The sequence below is a fragment of the Myotis myotis genome, unplaced genomic scaffold (assembly GCF_014108235.1).
Source record: "Myotis myotis isolate mMyoMyo1 unplaced genomic scaffold, mMyoMyo1.p scaffold_m19_p_18, whole genome shotgun sequence".
Lineage (NCBI taxonomy): Eukaryota > Metazoa > Chordata > Mammalia > Chiroptera > Vespertilionidae > Myotis > Myotis myotis.
The window spans coordinates 34,549,626-34,566,464 of record NW_023416322.1 but is presented as its reverse complement, the minus strand read 5'-3'; the positions used below and the strand labels follow the sequence as shown (position 1 = coordinate 34,566,464).

The 16,839-nt window shown below is 56.1% G+C and overlaps 1 protein-coding gene across 4 annotated transcripts in view; it reads left to right on the top strand.

The window, feature by feature from the left end:
• The window catches only part of VANGL1 (VANGL planar cell polarity protein 1), a 44,541-nt gene extending 29,664 nt beyond the window's left edge, over positions 1-14,877 (top strand). For all 4 annotated transcript variants that reach the window (XM_036342566.1, XM_036342565.1, XM_036342564.1 and 1 more), the window contains 4 exons: positions 4,434-4,567; positions 6,098-6,230; positions 6,963-7,197; positions 10,649-14,877. In XM_036342566.1, the coding sequence (XP_036198459.1) occupies positions 4,434-4,567; positions 6,098-6,230; positions 6,963-7,197; positions 10,649-10,909 (763 nt within the window). In that variant the 3' untranslated portion in view covers positions 10,910-14,877. The remainder of the gene's footprint in view (positions 1-4,433; positions 4,568-6,097; positions 6,231-6,962; positions 7,198-10,648) is intronic.
• The last annotated feature ends 1,962 nt before the right edge of the window (positions 14,878-16,839 follow it).

The window sequence follows — 16,839 nt, the reverse complement described above, 5'->3', positions numbered from 1 at the left end:
TGGCGCTCTGCACACTCGCCCCCGGCTTGATGGGCGTGACATTGTGCGTGTGAGAGGCTGACACTCCAGAGGGCACAGGGACAGGGCCTGCTCTCCCTCCCTCCAGACTTCTTGCTGTGCGCCCCTCTCGTTCTTCGCGGGCCGGAGGTTCGGGTGTGAGCCGGCCCCTGGAGCATCCTGGGAGGGGCTGGGGGGCTTAGCTCCCATCTCCGTCTCCTGCTCAGAGAGCCCCGAGCAGGTGGTTGCCTTTGATGTTTATCTGGTTGGTTCCACACAGGAATGCAAAGTGTTGCGAAGGCTGGCTTTCCATCCCAGGGCAGTGCAGGCCGGGGCAGGCTGTCGGGGAGGTGGCAGTGTGGTGCGGTCCGCGCCCCGGCCTGGAAGTGGGGCTGCCATCGCCAGACCTGCTCCGTGTGTCCCCCGGGTGTGAGAGGTCTGCCCGCATCTCTCTGCTGTGGGAAAGGCAGCCCGGCGGCCAGCCAGCCGTGACGGGATCGACGCCGAAGGAGGCTGTGTCATCAGTGTTGTCACCGCACTCAGAACCGCCCACGGCCAAGAAGGACATGGATGACAGCTCTGTGTGGCTCAGGTCCTGAGACCAGCAGGGCCAGGTGGCTGCACATGGCCGTGGGACGCAGAGGTCTCCTCTGGGCATGCCCAGTGTGGGGTTGCTTGTATTCTTAGAGAGGGCATTTTCCAGGGTTACACTTGGTCACCAGACACCTAGACAGGGGGCAGTACTGGGCACGGAGAGGGCCCGCGTGCTTCCCAGACTGCACTGTGGGGGCCACTCTGATGACCAGGCCCTATTGCTTCTGCCTCCTTCTTGCTGTCCGTGTAGATGCTTCTGGCTTCAGCAGGGACACCTGCAGGGCTTGTCCACAGAGCCCACATTCAAGCCCCAGGCCTGGGACACGGTCCAGCTTGTGAGTGTTGATGCAAAGAACTCGGTCCCTGTAGTGTCCACGGGGCTGAGGAGCCAGCAGGAGGCACTGAGGGCCCGGACAGCAGGACAGGACCACCGATCTGGGACCCGCAGGACGATCTGCCTCACGCCTTAAGGTCTCAAGCAGATGTGTGTGCGCCTCCTGCTTTCTCGAGACAAAGTCCCAGAGAAACCCAGCCCTTCCTCCAGCTCGTCCTGCCGTCTAATCAGATCTGTCGATAAACACGGGCGGATTCCAGTTTTTCTCCTCCCCGCTCTCACGTTCCAAGGTGGTCATTACCTGTTATCTGTGTGGGATTGTGTTCCCACCTCCCCGCCTGCAGCTGTAGGCGAACATTTTAATTAAAGGGCAGGAGGGCCAGGAGATAGCGGCCTCCTGTGCCCGGGTCTCAGCGGGGGCGGCAGCGTTCAGGGGCGAATGATGTCGCGTCCCGGGGTTCACAGGAGCATCGCTGCAAACCGTCCTGGCGCTTCGTCAGGCAAGCGCTTATCTCCACGTCCAGGGCGGAGGCGGGCCTCACACCCAGCTGGAGTCTTGGTGACTCTCTGGCTGGAAGCCAATCAGACAAAACCCAGGGCACCGTCCTGCTCCCTTGGGTGGGAGTTTTCTCAGAAAGCTGAGTCAGCTTTCCCCTGGGGTCCTGCAGGGTAGAGTTTTCTCAGAGACCCTGGGTTCAGGCCTCAAATGCAGCCACATGCTTTGGCTGGTTGCTCAGTGGTTAGAGCATTGGCCCACAGATCGAAGGATCTCGGGTTCAGTTCCCGGTCAAGGGCACATGCCTCGGTTGCAGGTTTGATCCCCAGCCCCAGGTTCAATCCCGGTCAGGGTGCATGTGGGAGGCAACCAATCGATGTGTCTCTCTCACACAGACATTTCTCTCTCTCCCTACCCCCTTCCTCCTTCCCTTCCACTCTGTCTCAAAATCAATGGGAAAAATATCCTTGGGTGAGGATTAAAATAATAATAACAATAATAATGATGATAAAATGCAGCCACGGAGCAGATACACCTCTCAGAATGGGAGACAGGGCGGCCCCGAGACCTGAGTGGCCTTATTTATTGTTGGGGCCCTTTGGGTGTTCACAGCGGGCTCCCTGTCTCCTGCCCACACGCTCCCTCTCGTCCCACCCGGTCCTCCTCACTCCTCACCTTAGCCCGGCCTTGCCCCTTACCTGCCTTTCGACTCTGAGATCTTGTTCACACCCATGTGCCAGTCATTGGCCCTCGGTGGGCGCTCATAATCCACACTTGCCCGTGAATGGAGGCGGAGGCTGGTTACTGGGTTTTCACGATGTCGGCGTCCGTAGGAGGCTTGCGGGATGGTGAGCACTTAGCCTGCCGGGAGGCCTTCGCAGAGTTGGCTCTGTGACGAGGACACTCTTCAGTGCTTTCCTGGCAGCCCGACCTCGGCATCAGAACAGGGGTGGCTGGCATTGACGTGGGCGTTAGCATTTAAATGGCTAAAACCTGAATGAGCCCCCCCACCCCCCACACACACCTACAGGGACGGCCTTTCTCCCCGCTCTGGAAGAAGTTAATGACATTTACGGGCCTGGATGAGCTCTGAAGCTTCATATTTCTGATTTTAATAGATGTATTCATTTTATGGCAGAAGCCACAATCAAATCCAGGGAAGAGTGAATGAACAGGAAATCAATAAGGGTGTGTGTGTGTGTGTGTGTGTGTGTGTGTGTGTGTGTGCTGTGAGCGCACATGCTTTTCCAGGCCTCAGGGCCTCATCTGCAAAATTAGATTTACACGGGAGGACACCTGTTTCCTTCAGGGGTCAGATGGGCTGTCGCGGGAAGGAAGCGGTGGGTGGGCCTTAGACAAAGGTCACTTCAGGGAGAGTGCATTTTCCCTTCAGGCAGAGCGGAGAGAGTTGGACTAGGTGGCCTGTGATTTCTTCGATTCTGTGAGTCTGCTCGGGTGAACACGGAGATTCCCATCACTGCGTGTGGAGTACAATTTTGTGATTCCATGGGAGCGGAGAGTGGGTCCTGCTTTTCTGCCCTGAGGCGGCATGAACATTCTAGCCGCCAGCCAGCCCCACCCCTTGCTGCAAAGCCCTCATCCTCGGGCATGTGACGTTCAGATGTGCAGTCCTTTCTGGATGACCGATGCCTTCACTGGCATCAGCCCATGTGCTCTTCTCAGCAGCCACGCGGATTGGTTGGTGGTGTCTCCGCATCACAGGCCAGGAGAGGGGAAACGGCTGAAGCCGGGTCCGGCCTGGAAGGCAGCCCTCGGTGCCGTTTCTACTGTGCACCACGGATGCCTCCTCTTAGCGAGGCTTGGTTTTCAGTCAGCAGGAAACACTGCATGAAAAACAGAGTAGCATAGCTTTCTGGTCTAAGTCCCTAAGGAAAGCTATGCCGAGGCCCGTCCTGGCCCACTTCCTGTGATGGTACCTTCGTGGTGGGTCCTTGGTGGGGAGGGCGGGGCAGCCACACACAAGGGACGCATGGCTTGGCCTCCCCAACATACTTGGACATGGAAGCCCGCGGTGCTGCCAGTACTGAGTGTGGGCGCCCTCCCGCTCCACCTCGTAGTTACCTGTTGGCAGTTCCTCTTCTCTGCTCCTGCCCTGTCCTCCCAGGGCCAAGCAGGTGATTGGTTATAGGTTGCGGGACACCGGGGCGAACTAGCCGGCCTGGGGTAGACGGGTGGGTGGAAGGAAGAGGAGAAATCAGTGCTAACTCACGTCTGCAGCAGCTTCTCCACGTGCGCTCTGCCCCGTGCGGGTGTCGCCCTGACCTGTGGAGTAGGAGAGCCCAGCGTCCCTCACACGGGGCCAGTGGTTCTCAACCTTCCTAATGCCGCGACCTTCATGTTGTGGTGACCCCCAACCATAACATTATTTTCGTTGCTACTTCATAACTGTAATTTTGCTACTGTTATGAATCGTCATGTAAATATCTGACATGCAGGATGTATTTGCATTGTTACAAATTGAACATAATTAAAGCATAGTGATTAATCACAAAAACAGTATGTAATTATATATGTGTTTTCCGATGGTCTTAGGCAATCCCTGTGAAAGGGTCGTTCGACCCCCAAAGGGGTTGTGACCCACAGGTTGAGAACCGCTGCACAGGGCCATGAGGCCCGGGGACACTGCCCTCGGACCCAGGGAACCTGAAGCCATACTGTGCTCTTCCCCCCCTTAGCTCTGCGGCCATCGGTAAATGTCTAGACCATTTTGAGGTCCCCAGTTTCCTCTTCCGTAAACTGGGGAAAATAGGAAAATTCTGTGTGGCCGAAACAAATCCCGGTTATAACTTACTCCTTTCTCAGCTACGGGCTGGATGGGTTATGGCCAATGTCACAGCCCGCGCGGGGCACGACCACAGGACTTGGTTTCCTCTCGAATCCTGGAGACAAAGGTGTGGTTATCCCTGGGCGCTGTGGTTTACCTGCTTCAGAAGAGGACCTGCTCATTCAACAAAGACGCTTTGCATTAATCTTGCCCCCCCTTTTTTTCAGTATCCAGCGAGCAGCACTGGTGGTTCTGGAAAACTACTATAAGGATTTCACCATCTATAACCCCAACCTCCTAACAGCCTCCAAATTCCGAGCAGCCAAGCACATGGCGGGGCTGAAAGTCTACAACGTGGATGGTACGTGCCTGGAACGGTGGCTCTGGGAGTGTCTGGGGGCAGTTGGGGCAACTTCCTGGCCCATCTGGTTCAACCTCCTCTCTGTGTTTGCCTTTGTGGTCCATTCTCATTTCAGAACAACTCTCTCTCTCTCTCTCTCTCCCCCCCCCCCCGCCCCCTACTCCCCCAAACATTTTCTGAGGAATGTTGCTTTATGGTCTACATCTGTGGGAAGTTCATTCATTTTGGGATTTTTATGATTGAAAACAATGGTGATGTGTGTGTTTCCTGTCTCCTGCTGGGAACACCTTCCATTAAATAAAGCTATTAGGAAAGGATTGCTTTTCAAAATGTGGATAAAGCACCCAAAGCAAAGACTCAGCCACCCAAACCCGTGAAGACTCTATAACTGTCAGTAGTTCAGGCCTCTGGCGAGACACTTCGGGCATTCCTCAGCCCTGGCCAGCAGCCGGAGTGAGCGGGTGGCGGGAGGCCAGAGGCCAGGCTGGGGCGCCAGAGCCAGCTCCTCCGGGCTATCAGATGCTTCGGCGCAAGAAATAGGACACGGTGTCATGTCTTGCTGGGCCGCTCGGGTCAGGGCGAGAGCTTTGCAAACCCTCCAAGAGGATCATGTTGTTAGCAAGTCAAGTGATTTATAGGTGGTGTCAGTTTCGGTGGTGATGTAACATCCTCCGCCTTTTTAAATGGTGCTTTATTATTATTTTTGGCTAATGAGATGTGCACGCTCTCACGAATCCTGAAGGATTGGTCCCTTTCGCCTGTGACCTGAAAACAGCGAAAATTCCCACTAGCAAAACTGGTCGTCGACCACGTAGGTGAAACACGAGAAAGCGTGAGGTGCCTTGTCTTCCTGACAAGTCGAGGAGGTCAGTGGTCAGAGGAGCGAGAACACGGGGGCTGTTTCGCAAGTCCTCAAGCATCATGGGCTTTTCTGTGAAAGCTGTGCTGCCGTGAGATCCCAGCAGTGAGATCCCAGCAGTGAGATCCCAGCAGTGAGATCCCAGCAGTGAGATCCCAGCAGTGAGGTCCCAGCAGTGAGGTCCCAGCAGTGAGGTCCCAGCAGGGCCGTGTTCCTGTGTGTGGTCGGTGTCACTTTTCCTGGACTTCACTCTCTCTGTCCTGTACTCCCCTCCCTCCCTCTCTCCCTCGTTGTCCTGTTGCTGAACTGTGACGTTACGGCCGCCCTCGCGGCCAAGCGGGCCGTCCTGTAACAGATGGTACGTAACATCTTCGCACTCTGTGTTACTGTTGGCCATCGTCTTAATGGCCGAGCATTCTTCATCTCCTTCCGAGTTCCTTTTCCCTTTGCACCGAGCAGATTGGGCCTCGGGGAGGTTCCTTCCCCTCGTGAGCAGAGCGAAGAGAAGCGGGGGGACCGTTCCCCCTCGTGGGGAGTCGCTTTGGGGATCTGTGTCTGTGCTTCACGGGGGATGGTGGGCGGTCCCGACAGACTGTGGTACCAGCGTTCTGCTCCGTTTTGCAGTCCCGTGGCATTAAAACTGCGTTTCCTGCACCATCTTTCCCCCAAAGGCCCCAGTAACAACGCCACTGGCCAGTCCCGGGCCATGATCGCCGCGGCCGCTCGGCGCAGGGACTCGAGCCACAACGAGCTGTATTACGAGGAGGCGGAGCACGAGCGGCGGGTGAAGAAGCGGAGAGCGAGGTACCGCGTCCCCCGGAGCGAAACCTCACTCTGAACGTGGCCTGCGTGAGCCTCGGGAGTGATCGTGCCGGGCGTTTCTCAGACTTCTCGTGCGCAAGCATCACCGGGGGCTCATAGCACAGGCCTCGGGGCCCCACCCACGTAGGCCACTTACTACTCAGCAGCTCTGGGCCCAAGAACCGGCATTTCTTACCAGTTCCCGGCCGATGCTGGCCCACGGCCTGCACTTCGAGTGGCCCCATCCCGCACCCCAGGCCCCCGCTGTTTCTCTAGACCTGATCCTAGGAACTGAGAGGGACAGAGGTGGTCCCACTGTGTGTGCGGGGCCTCTTCCCTCCTTCCCCGGGGCTGCTGCGTGGCGGCGGGATCCACGGGGATCAGCCCGGCTCTTTGTAAGCGGCTTCGGCTCCACCAGCCCCGCTCAGAGGCGGAGGGGCCTTAGCATGCACTTCCCTCCGCTGTCCAGATGGAGCGAGCCTCCCGAGCAAGGCAGTGGCGGGATTGAGAACAGAGGTCCCCTCCAGGTCCCAGGCTCCTTCCTCCTCGCCCACCACAGCCCCAGTTTCTCCCTCCCACCTCCTATCCCTCCCTTCCTCCCTCCCCTACCTACTGTCTAGACAGCCAAGGGCCTGGGGGAGCTGGGGGGAGCTGGGCAGGGCAGGAGGGCAGGAGTCCTCCAGGTCTGAGGACGGCTCTCCAGCCCCGCCCTGATGCCGGTTCCGTTGTCCCCAGGCTGGTGGTGGCGGTGGAGGAGGCCTTCATCCACATCCAGCGGCTCCAGGCCGAGGAGCAGCAGAAGGCCCCGGGGGAGGTGATGGACCCCAGGGAGGCCGCCCAGGCCATCTTCCCGTCCATGGCCCGGGCCCTGCAGAAGTACCTGCGCACCACGCGGCAGCAGCACTACCACAGCATGGAGAGCATCCTGCAGCACCTGGCCTTCTGCATCGCCCACAGCATGACCCCGAAGGTGCGCCTCGCCCAGCCCCAGCCCGCACTTGGGTGTGACCGGGAGGGACCAAATCAGAGGCTTCTTCGAAGCACCACTGATGGGGATGGGTGAGGCCCACCCGTTTTCTGGTCTTTGGGTGCAGCTGGTTTCTGGATGTGCCTCTGAAGGCCTCTAGAGTTGAGCAGAGGAACGATTCCACGTAGAGACAGTGCAGGTAGCGGTGAGGGGTCCTCGGTGGGTTCCGGAGCCAGGAACCCGTTCTCACCTGCTCCTCCACCAACGGCTGCAACACCTTGAGCCAGCCGCTGAACGGCTCTGTGCCTCAGTTTCCTGTTCTGCAAATTAGGGATAATCCTGATATCCTCTTCATTGGGTGGTTGTGAGAAATAAAGGAGTTCATTTGTGTGGCGAGCTCAGAACAGTGCCTGTTGTGTGGTTAAGAACGCAGTAAATGGCTATTATTATCAGAGGCAGAAATGAGGCCAGCCCTTTGTTAGGCGTTTCGGATGTTGTGGAGTTCCTGTTACTGAATGGTCTTTGAGATCATGATGTGAGCACACTTTTAGGAAACAGTCGTGTAGCTCATGGAGGGAGGTGGCCAGGGAGACAAGATGGAGTCAGGGTTTGGCAAACGACCTCTCTCCAGACAGATGTGGGTCAAGTCCAGGTCCCACCACTCATTGGTTTATGACTTCACGTAAGTTACTCTACACTCGTTTCCTCTTTTATGAACTGGGGGTGCTAACAGTACCCACCTGATAGGATTGTTGTGTGAGGATTATATTAAATGTGGCAGCGTGACACGGGGTAAGGGATCCTGGCCTAGACACACATGGGACACTCAGGAGCTGTTGGTATCGGCCTGAGGACCTGTGTTCCCACACCGTCCTGTACACACACGAACTGCTGGTTACATTCTCACTAACCAGTGACAACCTCAGGGAAGCAGATGTTCCGGGAAAGGACCATAGGTGTGCAGATTCTTTGACTCACCTAGAAAACGTAGTCAGCACAATCACATGTATCCATGAATATACTAGTACATGCAGGTGATTTGCAAAGTAATCTGTCCTAACTCCAAACAAAATGACTTAAAAGTAGAACAGCACTTAGAGATTGTGGCATCTCCAGCCCCTGGTGGACGTGGACGACTCTTTTTTAGAATATCAGGCCCCAGAAGGGGGATGCAGAGCAGTGTGGGGGGCGTGTCTCCGCGTGCACAGTGAGGCTGGGCCCCCCCGGAAGCAGGCCTTTCCCTTCCTGCGGGATTTTGTAGTTTCCCACTTGCTTGCTTTTTCATTTCAAAAGTGTCTACTTTTATGAATTAGTAATAATAATATTTGTATAAAAGTCTAAACATTAAAGATTAGAATAATGTACAAAGTGAAGTTTTATTCCCCTAGGGCCGTCGTCGGCAAACCGCGGCTCGCGAGCCACATGCGGCTCTTTGACCCCTTCAGTGTGGCTCTTCCACAAAATACCACGTGTGATTGAAACTTCGTGGCCCATGCGCAGAAAGTCGGTATTTTGTGGAAGAGACACACTGAAGGGGCCAAAGAGCCGCATGTGGCTCACGAGCCACGGTTTGCCAAGCCGCAGTTTGCCGACCACTGCCCTAGGGCAAACAGTTCTTCCTGATAGCATGGGGGGTGTGCACGTGTGTGTGTGTGTGTGTGTGTGTGTGTGTGTGTGTGTGTGTGTGACTGTGTTTAAAGCAGAAATTAGGGTTGGGGGACAAATGGTATCCTATATACATATAGTCTGGAAACTTGCTGTCTTCCTTAAAGCTCTCGGGCTGTCTTTCGATGTCAGGACTTCCCGATCTCTGTCCTACACATGGAACTCACCCCCTCTAACAGCTGTACTGCCTTCCACTGAATCCTGTGATTCGCTTAACTGCCTGTTGGTGCACTCTCGAATGGAGCTCTTTTGTGAGTCTGAACCGGGGCTGGGCCCTTTCTGTTGCTCGGTATGATCGGAACGCAGCCACGCCCCCTTATTACATATCTTCTGTGGCTGCTTTCTCTCCACGAGGCTGAGCTGAGTGGTGGTGACAGAGTGGGGCTTGCAAAGCCGAGAACATGTACATTCAGAGAACAGTGTTCCAGCCCCTGGCCTGCACAGTGCTGACGTGACTGTCCCCTTTGCACGGGTTTCCGTGCTTGCGTGCTGGTGTTCCTGAAGGATGCGTTTCTCGCGGAGGAGCCGCTGGGTCACAGGCCGTCCTTCCGAGGCGTGAGGCAGTGTTACACTCACTTCTGGGATCCTTGGATGGGGGGGGGGCACTGCTTCTTCCCCCCACACTCAGCAGCGTCGGGGTCACCGTTCTTTTTACTCCCTGCCCACCTAAGAGAAGGAAAAATATTTCTTACTATTTGAATTCATATTTGTAAAAATTCTTCATGTGACAGGACGTCTTTCATAGGTTAATGTTCTGTTTATTCTCCTATAAGTTGTCTTACTGACTTCATTTCTCTGATTGTTGAATTGTTTCTTTTTCGTGTGGCTCCTAAGAGCTCTTGTCATATCAGACGTGTGTTTGTACCAGAGGCTCAGCTCTGCTTAGAACAGGTGCTCGCAGCGCTGAGGTCAGGACCTGAGGCAGCAACGAGGCGGGTGCTGGGACCCCTTACCGCCTGTGTCCCGACCAGAGTGACACATCCCAGCGTTTTCTATGTCTCGCCGCCTCATCCGCTCTCGCAGCCGAGTCAGGGTATCGATGGATGTGATACACGTGCTGTGAGCTCAGATGTGTGCTGGGTACAATGGGAAACCAGTGCCTGTCCCCCAGGAGAGGGGAGTCCCATGTGGGGCCGAGACCCCAAGTCAGCAGTTAATTGTCCCAAAAGGGAAACCTGCCCGGGCATCCAGCAGTGATCCCAGGCGTTCAGGGTGTGCTCATCTGTCCTGGAGGCCCAGGAGGTGGTTGGAGAAGACTTAAAGGGCCAGGGGGGCATTTAAAGATGACATTCAGCAGATGGAGTGATACTGTGAAGGGGGGGGGGGGGGCGCAGAGAATCCAAGGAGCTGGTGCCAGGAGGTGTGAGGGAAGGTGGGGCCTGGCCAGCCCTCAGACTTGCTGTGCACCCCCCCCCCCCATTGCTGGCGTTGATTGGCAACATTGATCGTAGTCACCTCCTGCCATGAGATGGTTAGTTGCCCACTTCGTCCTCAGCAGGCCTGTGAGTTAGGTGCTGTCATCCCCACTTTGAGAGCTTAGTCCCACAGCCCCAGTCCACAGCCAGCCGGCGGGAGAGCAGGTGTCTGTGTGTGCAGGTCGATCCCTGCAGGTGTGCAGCTCATGTTCTGGAGTGTTCTCTGTGCCCGGCACTGCTGAGCTCCCCGTGTGGGAGGAGGCAGACCTGCAGGCAGGGCCTGTGCGGTGGGGCTGTGCCCGGACGGCGGTGCCCCGGCCAGGGCTGCCCTCGGACCAGGTGGCTCTCCCTAACGGCCTCCTCCTCTGTTCCAGGCCTTCCTAGAGCGTTACCTCCGCGCCGGCCCCACGCTGCAGTACGACAAGGAGCGCTGGCTGTCCACGCAGTGGAGACTGGTCAGTGACGAGGCCGTGACGAACGGGCTGCGGGACGGGCTCGTCTTCGTCCTGAAGTGCCTGGACTTCGGCCTGGTGGTCACTGTGAAGAAGATCCCCTTCATCGCGCTCTCGGAGGAGTTCGTAGACCCCAAGTCGCACAAGTTTGTCCTCCGCCTGCAATCGGAGACGTCGGTGTAAAAGTCCTGCGTTTGCGGCTTTACTCCAAGAAAAGAGCCGGGAGGGAGATCCGCGTGCACGGAGGGCCACCTGGTGTGTGTGACGTTCATTGCCGAGCCTGGCCGGCGCTGGACCAGCGGCCTGACCTGCACTTTATTTGGAAGGAAGACGAGGTGTTGCCCTGGAAACCCGTGCGGGGGACACCGGACTGGCGGATGGGACTTCTCAAGAGGCCGTCCCCCGGCGTTCCTGTGGCAGCTGTAACCAAAGCAGAGCGGGCGGCTCTGGGAGCCTCGCCTTACAGCTTCGTCCCCGCCGTCTCGGGCGCCACATCCTCCACAGCTCCCAGGGGACGCGTCTTTATCCTGGTTCTGGAAGCCAGACTTGTGTGTGTGTGTGTGTGTGTGTGTGTGTGTGTGTGTGTGTGTGTGTAAAGGTCCAGTTCCACTCCCCCCGCAGCCAGGGGCTGTTCCTTGTTGCCTTAGGTTCTACCGAGAGAGATCACAACAGAAAATGTGCACTAATGATTCGATTGGATCTTTCTTTTCCCAAAGACAAAACCAGGCCGGTCTGTTTCTGATCCTGTTTCCCTACGGGCCAGAGCAGGTAGCCTTTGCTCATTCTGTGATGGGCACCTGTCTTCACCCATCCGCCCTCGTGCACACGCACACACACACACACACACACACACACACACACACACACCACCCACCCCGGCTGGCAGGTCCAGCCCGGGAAGCCCAACCTTCAGAGCTGCCAGGGACCTGGCCCTGCCCGTGTGCCTCAGGCGCTCCCACGGATTGTTTGCGTAGGGAAGCGTGGATTGCCCCCCCCCCCCCCCCGCAGGTAGATCGCCAGGAGGGCAAGCCAGCTGGAATGTCCCTTAGAACCCCTCCCCGGCTCCCCACCCACCGGGGAGGACTGACACTGTGACGGACTGGCAGCTTCAGCGTGGAGCCTCTAACGTCCAGGGAGTGCCTGCCAGGGGAGACCAGGCTATGCCACCGCGGTGACAGCTGACAGCTGCTGCCCAGCCCCTGATTTCTGACCACCGTCACTGTGCATCCCACTCCAGCCCTCTGCTGCTCACTCCCGGGAAGGGCTGGTTGGCCCCTGGTGTTGTCCTGGCTTATAGAGTTTGGTCGAGAGAGAAGGAAAGGTGCCCTGGCTAGTGTGGCTCAGTTGGTTGAGCATCGTCCCATGCACCAAGGGGTCTCTGGTTTCATTCCTGATCGAGAGAGGCAGGGGGAGGGGAGGGGGGGAGGATGGGCCGCAGAGTGTAGGGAAAGGGGAGTGGGGGCCAGTCTTAGGGTCCATGATCAGCTTCTTAAATGCAGCTGGTTCCAGGGGCTTTCCCGGCAGAGGCCTGTGCAGGGGCTCGGGGAGAGCCACACGGGTTCTCCGTGCCTCCCTCTGCCTCCTGTATCCACAGCACACCTTTACCAAGTGCTCCCTCCTGCTCTCCCGGGCACGTAGGGCCCCGTCCGCTCACTTCAGTGTGTTCCCACCCCCGGCCCTGGTTATGCGTCCGCAGGTGGCACAGGATTCGTGTGTCATCCTTTAAATCAGAGTCGGCTTTGGATATTTGTACCTGAAAAAGGAAACGGTGTTCTTGAACGAACAGCCTTCAGGTCGAAAGGAAGACGTGCTGGGAAAGAAGGAAGGGAAGCCAGTCGGCCTGGCATGGGGCCAAGGTGCGCTGTGTCACCGCACGGTTCCGCTGCTGGAATCCACCCCCGTAACCATGGTGCTTCCGTCCTCTTAGTGTTTGCCCGTAGGTCCCTTCAAGCCGGACATTCCTTCCGGTGATGCCTTTCTCAGGAATATGTTTCAGGAGATGGTGAATGTCTATGACTTTGGCTGCGTGAAGGTTACAACGTCTGAGGCTGCTGCGTCGGGAGCACAGCGGTGGACACGCCCTAAATGTCCCTGCACAGGGTTCACGGTGACGCTGCTCACCGGCGTCCCCAGGGCCCAGGCTTCCAGCCCGGTCTGCAGTTGCCAGCCCCGGAGGGGTCACGTCGGATTGGCTGCTTCGGCGCCTGTCCCCCCCGCCGCAGGTGAAGAAAGGTTAATATATTTCCTCTCTACCCGTTTCTCTCTCCCTCAGCCTTGTCAGACCTTCTGAAATTACTGTTTCTGTTTTAAGTTGAATACTGATTTTTTTTACACTGACTTTGTACGAACCCGTTTTTGAAAGAATACCAAATAAAATGCAGGGTCTCTGGACACGGATTTTGCACATTCAAACCCTTAATAGCGGGGACAGTGTCCATGGCGTTAACACACTGAAGAGCCGCACCCCGCCCTGGACCACAGTGTGTTTTTATTTCAGTTCCTAGAACCAATCGGCTGTTCTTCTTTAAAGGGGGTGTTCTGTGCCCTGGGGCTGGTCGCCTATAGATACATCCACGTGAGAGGAGACAGATTTCCTTTGCCTTAACTGTTTATAGATTTTTCTATAACTTTCAACCGAGGGTATTACAATGTGGACGTTAATTGCTAAAGCGCAGGAGGTAATGAGCGCCTGCCCGAGACCGCTGTCTCCCTGGCGGTGTCTCAGCCAGTAGATAACTTTTGTCCTGAAGTGTGTCCTTTCGAAGGTAATGGCCATGTTTAATCGCCCGTGACCTGAATGTTGAAGTCTGCGTGCTCGGAGGTGGGAGGGATGGTCAGGTGTGGCCGTTCATCCGTCCTTTGCATTAGCAGTTAAGTCGAAGCACAGAATGCTTTCGCTCAGGTTCATCAAGCAAGTCCTCGAGAAAGTGCTTGGCCAGCAAGCTGCCCGGCCATTACCATCTCCCTTCCTCCCTCTCTCCTCTTCAAATCTACGGACAGGACAGGTCCCACACAGCGGGTGGTAAGAGGTAGATGGCCCCTGTGGGTGTGTGCTCATGTGTGTGTTGTGTGTGTGTGCCTGTGTGTACATGTGCCTGTGTGTTGTGTATGTGTGTGTGCCTGTGTGTGTGCCTGTGTGTGTTGTGTGTATGTGTGTGTGTCGTGTGTGGCTTGTTGCCCGAGCTTGGACCACCTTTTCCATCGGGAGAACGTGGCTGTGCTGCCGAGTGTAGGAGAGGGATGAGGTGCCCATGGAGTCCTCTGTCTTGCATCTCAGCTTCCCCTCTGAGTGCACGTGTTTAGATGTGGATATGGCTCAGTGGGGAGCCATGTGCCTTTCAGGTTGGCAGAACGCGGTCACCCTGCCCCTTCCCATGCCTGCCCCTGGGAGAGAGTGACCCAGCCACTCAGTGAGACCAGCAAATCAGGCCTGCGGCTGGCTCTTCCCCCCGGGCCCTACTGTGTCAGGCCCTCTCAGCAGCGGCGCACGTCCTGTGTGGCTGGGTGTTTCCATGCACATGAGCTTTTCTCAGCGTGTGTGCTAGCACGTAGATGGCATGTTTGCATGTTAGGCACCTGCACATCTGTGTTGTCTGTGGCAATGGTATGTCTCTTCGTAGGTAACTTGTTTGTGTGTTTCTATGGATGAGCGTGTGAGGTGCATGTGCTTCTACACGGGCCGTGTGTTCGAGAGCTTTCCTAATTGCACCCATGGTTGGGAGGGTGCTGCATAGCCAGGGACCCCTCCCTCCCTCCTGTGCCCCTTTCCCTCCGTCACACCAGCTCCTCCCAGGAGTGAGCAGTGTTGGCACTGAGCTGTCTCCTGCAGGGCCCGCCCCCCTGCAGGCCAGTCCATGGGACCTTGTTCAGGCCCATCTGACCTGACAGCAGAGAGAAAGGTCAAGTTCTGTGGCAATTTCTCTTCCACCTCCATGACCCTGGAAGCCTTACTGTGTGTTTGCCAATACAGCTGAAAAACTGAGCATCATCCAAAAAAGAGCTGGAACCCTGAGGGCAGCACAGGACGTTGGCACAATATTTAAACAGTCCTGCCGCAGTGACCCTGCGATTGTAATGTGATGCTGTATTTCTGGGTAGCATTTATGCCTCCTGCATCTTGTCACAAAAAATAAATCACTACTGTGAACGTACTACCCTGTAACCTTGCGGTCATGTTCCATCCCACGTAAATGCGAGTTGTTCTTGAGCCCAGAGCACGGCCCATGCCCAGGATTCAGTGCTAGTGAGTGGAGCTATCAGACCCACAGCGAGAATGGTACTCACTGAGCTTTAACCCAGAGGATGCTCGGAGCCTTTAGACTTCAGACCACGTCTTGGACAAGACACTATGGTCAAAGAAGGAAGAGAAGGTGCTGACGTATTCACCAGGCACGCATGTCTGGGCCTTGTTACCTCACAGCCTCTGAAGGTGGGTTCCCTCAGGGTGCAGGTGAGGAAAAGGGTGTCAGAGAGGGGGACACCGGCCAGGGTCTCGGGTAGTGAGAGGAAGTTCGCATCCAGTGTGCGGTTCCATCCCTTGGTCACTGTACCTTGAGGTCTGATCTCATAGCTGGCGTTTCGGATGCAGAGGAGGGACCTGCGGACACTTCACCTTGAACCAGAACCTGGGTTTGTCGGAGGTGGAACTGCTTTTGCTCTTTCGCTTTGGGTTTTCCCAGAGATGTGGCCCCGCCGGAAGCAGATGCCATTGGATTTTCAATGAAATAACTTGAGAATCCTCCCGCCCCCAGAAACACCAGTGCTGCCCGTGTCGCCCCTGGGGCAAGACCCGGTGCTGGTCCCTGTGCTGTGTCAACATCCTGTCACTGGCTGGGGGGAGAGGGACCACCTGCAGGCCTCGCCAGGAGCTGTGCAGCCCTGTTTTCCCTGTTCCTGTGGCTTTAAGTCTGGGCTCCATTGTGCCTAAGCTACCCTCTTCTCTCCTGCTGTTTGCATGCAGTAAAGGACAGGGAAGCAGGGACAGTGCTCACATCCTTGTGCTCATCAGGAATGGGGACAGGTGTCAAGGGGCAGATAAGAAATCTAGAACTACTGAGTACAATGTGATGTCAGGACTGTGAGTCCATTTACCAGGCCTTGTCCCGCCTCTCCTTAGATAACCCCGCTTGTTTTGTTTCGCCTGTAAAATAAGTCTCTATCAGGAGTGTCCCCAGCACAACAACAGATTCCTAACTCCCAAAGGGTCACTCCCCATTGGCGCTGAGTCTGCAATGTATGCGTCTCGGCTCAAAATCACGGCTCAAAAACATCGGTGTTTTCTTCTTGTCTCAGTGGGATAAAAACACGCTTACCTGAAGCCTCAGGACAAGTGTGACCACCCCCTGGGCTTTTAACCTGAATGTCTTTGGTATTTCTTGAGGCACAGAAGTACTATTTGGATAAAATAAATAAACAAGAAAATCCAAACTTTATTAATTCCTTGTCTTTATAATGTAGGCTTTCATTAACTAGCAATCCCTTCTGGACCCCTAAATTATGACCCAGTTGGATTTCCCAGCCATCGCTTATGAGGACACATGTGTGGCATGTCCAGCCGTTGGGTGCGGCTCACTGCGGGCTGCGCGTAGACAGCCTGGCGGATGGCCCTGTCTCAACACGGATGCCAGGCCAGAGCGGCCGGGGCCAGGTCTCATTCAGAGAAGTTTCTTTGACGATCACTTTTGTGTTGAAAGAACTGTGCGTTTCTAGATTCAGAATCCAGCATCAACCCCAAATGTTGGGTGACAGACTGTCTCGCTCTATCTTAACCGTTTGTGCAAGGATGTGGCCGGGGTCTTTCGTGTTCTCCCGGATTAGCTGACACTGCACTTTGTAGCCAGGAGGGCCAGGTTTGCTGACCAGCCTGAACTCCTGAGCACCGCCTGTGTATGGCGAGTCTGGTGTGACTCCCTGCACCCTCAGGGCGGCGGGCTCTCTCAGACATTCCGAACACGCGAATGAATGAGTGGACGGCCAGCAGCCGTCTGCGGGAGCACGCGTGCCTGCATTCACAGGTTATGCTGTGTGACCTCCTCTCTTTGTGGCATCAGTAACGGTGTCAGTGTCTCTGAGGGACAGGGTGTGCCTGGCATCCCGGTCATTTTGAATCCCTC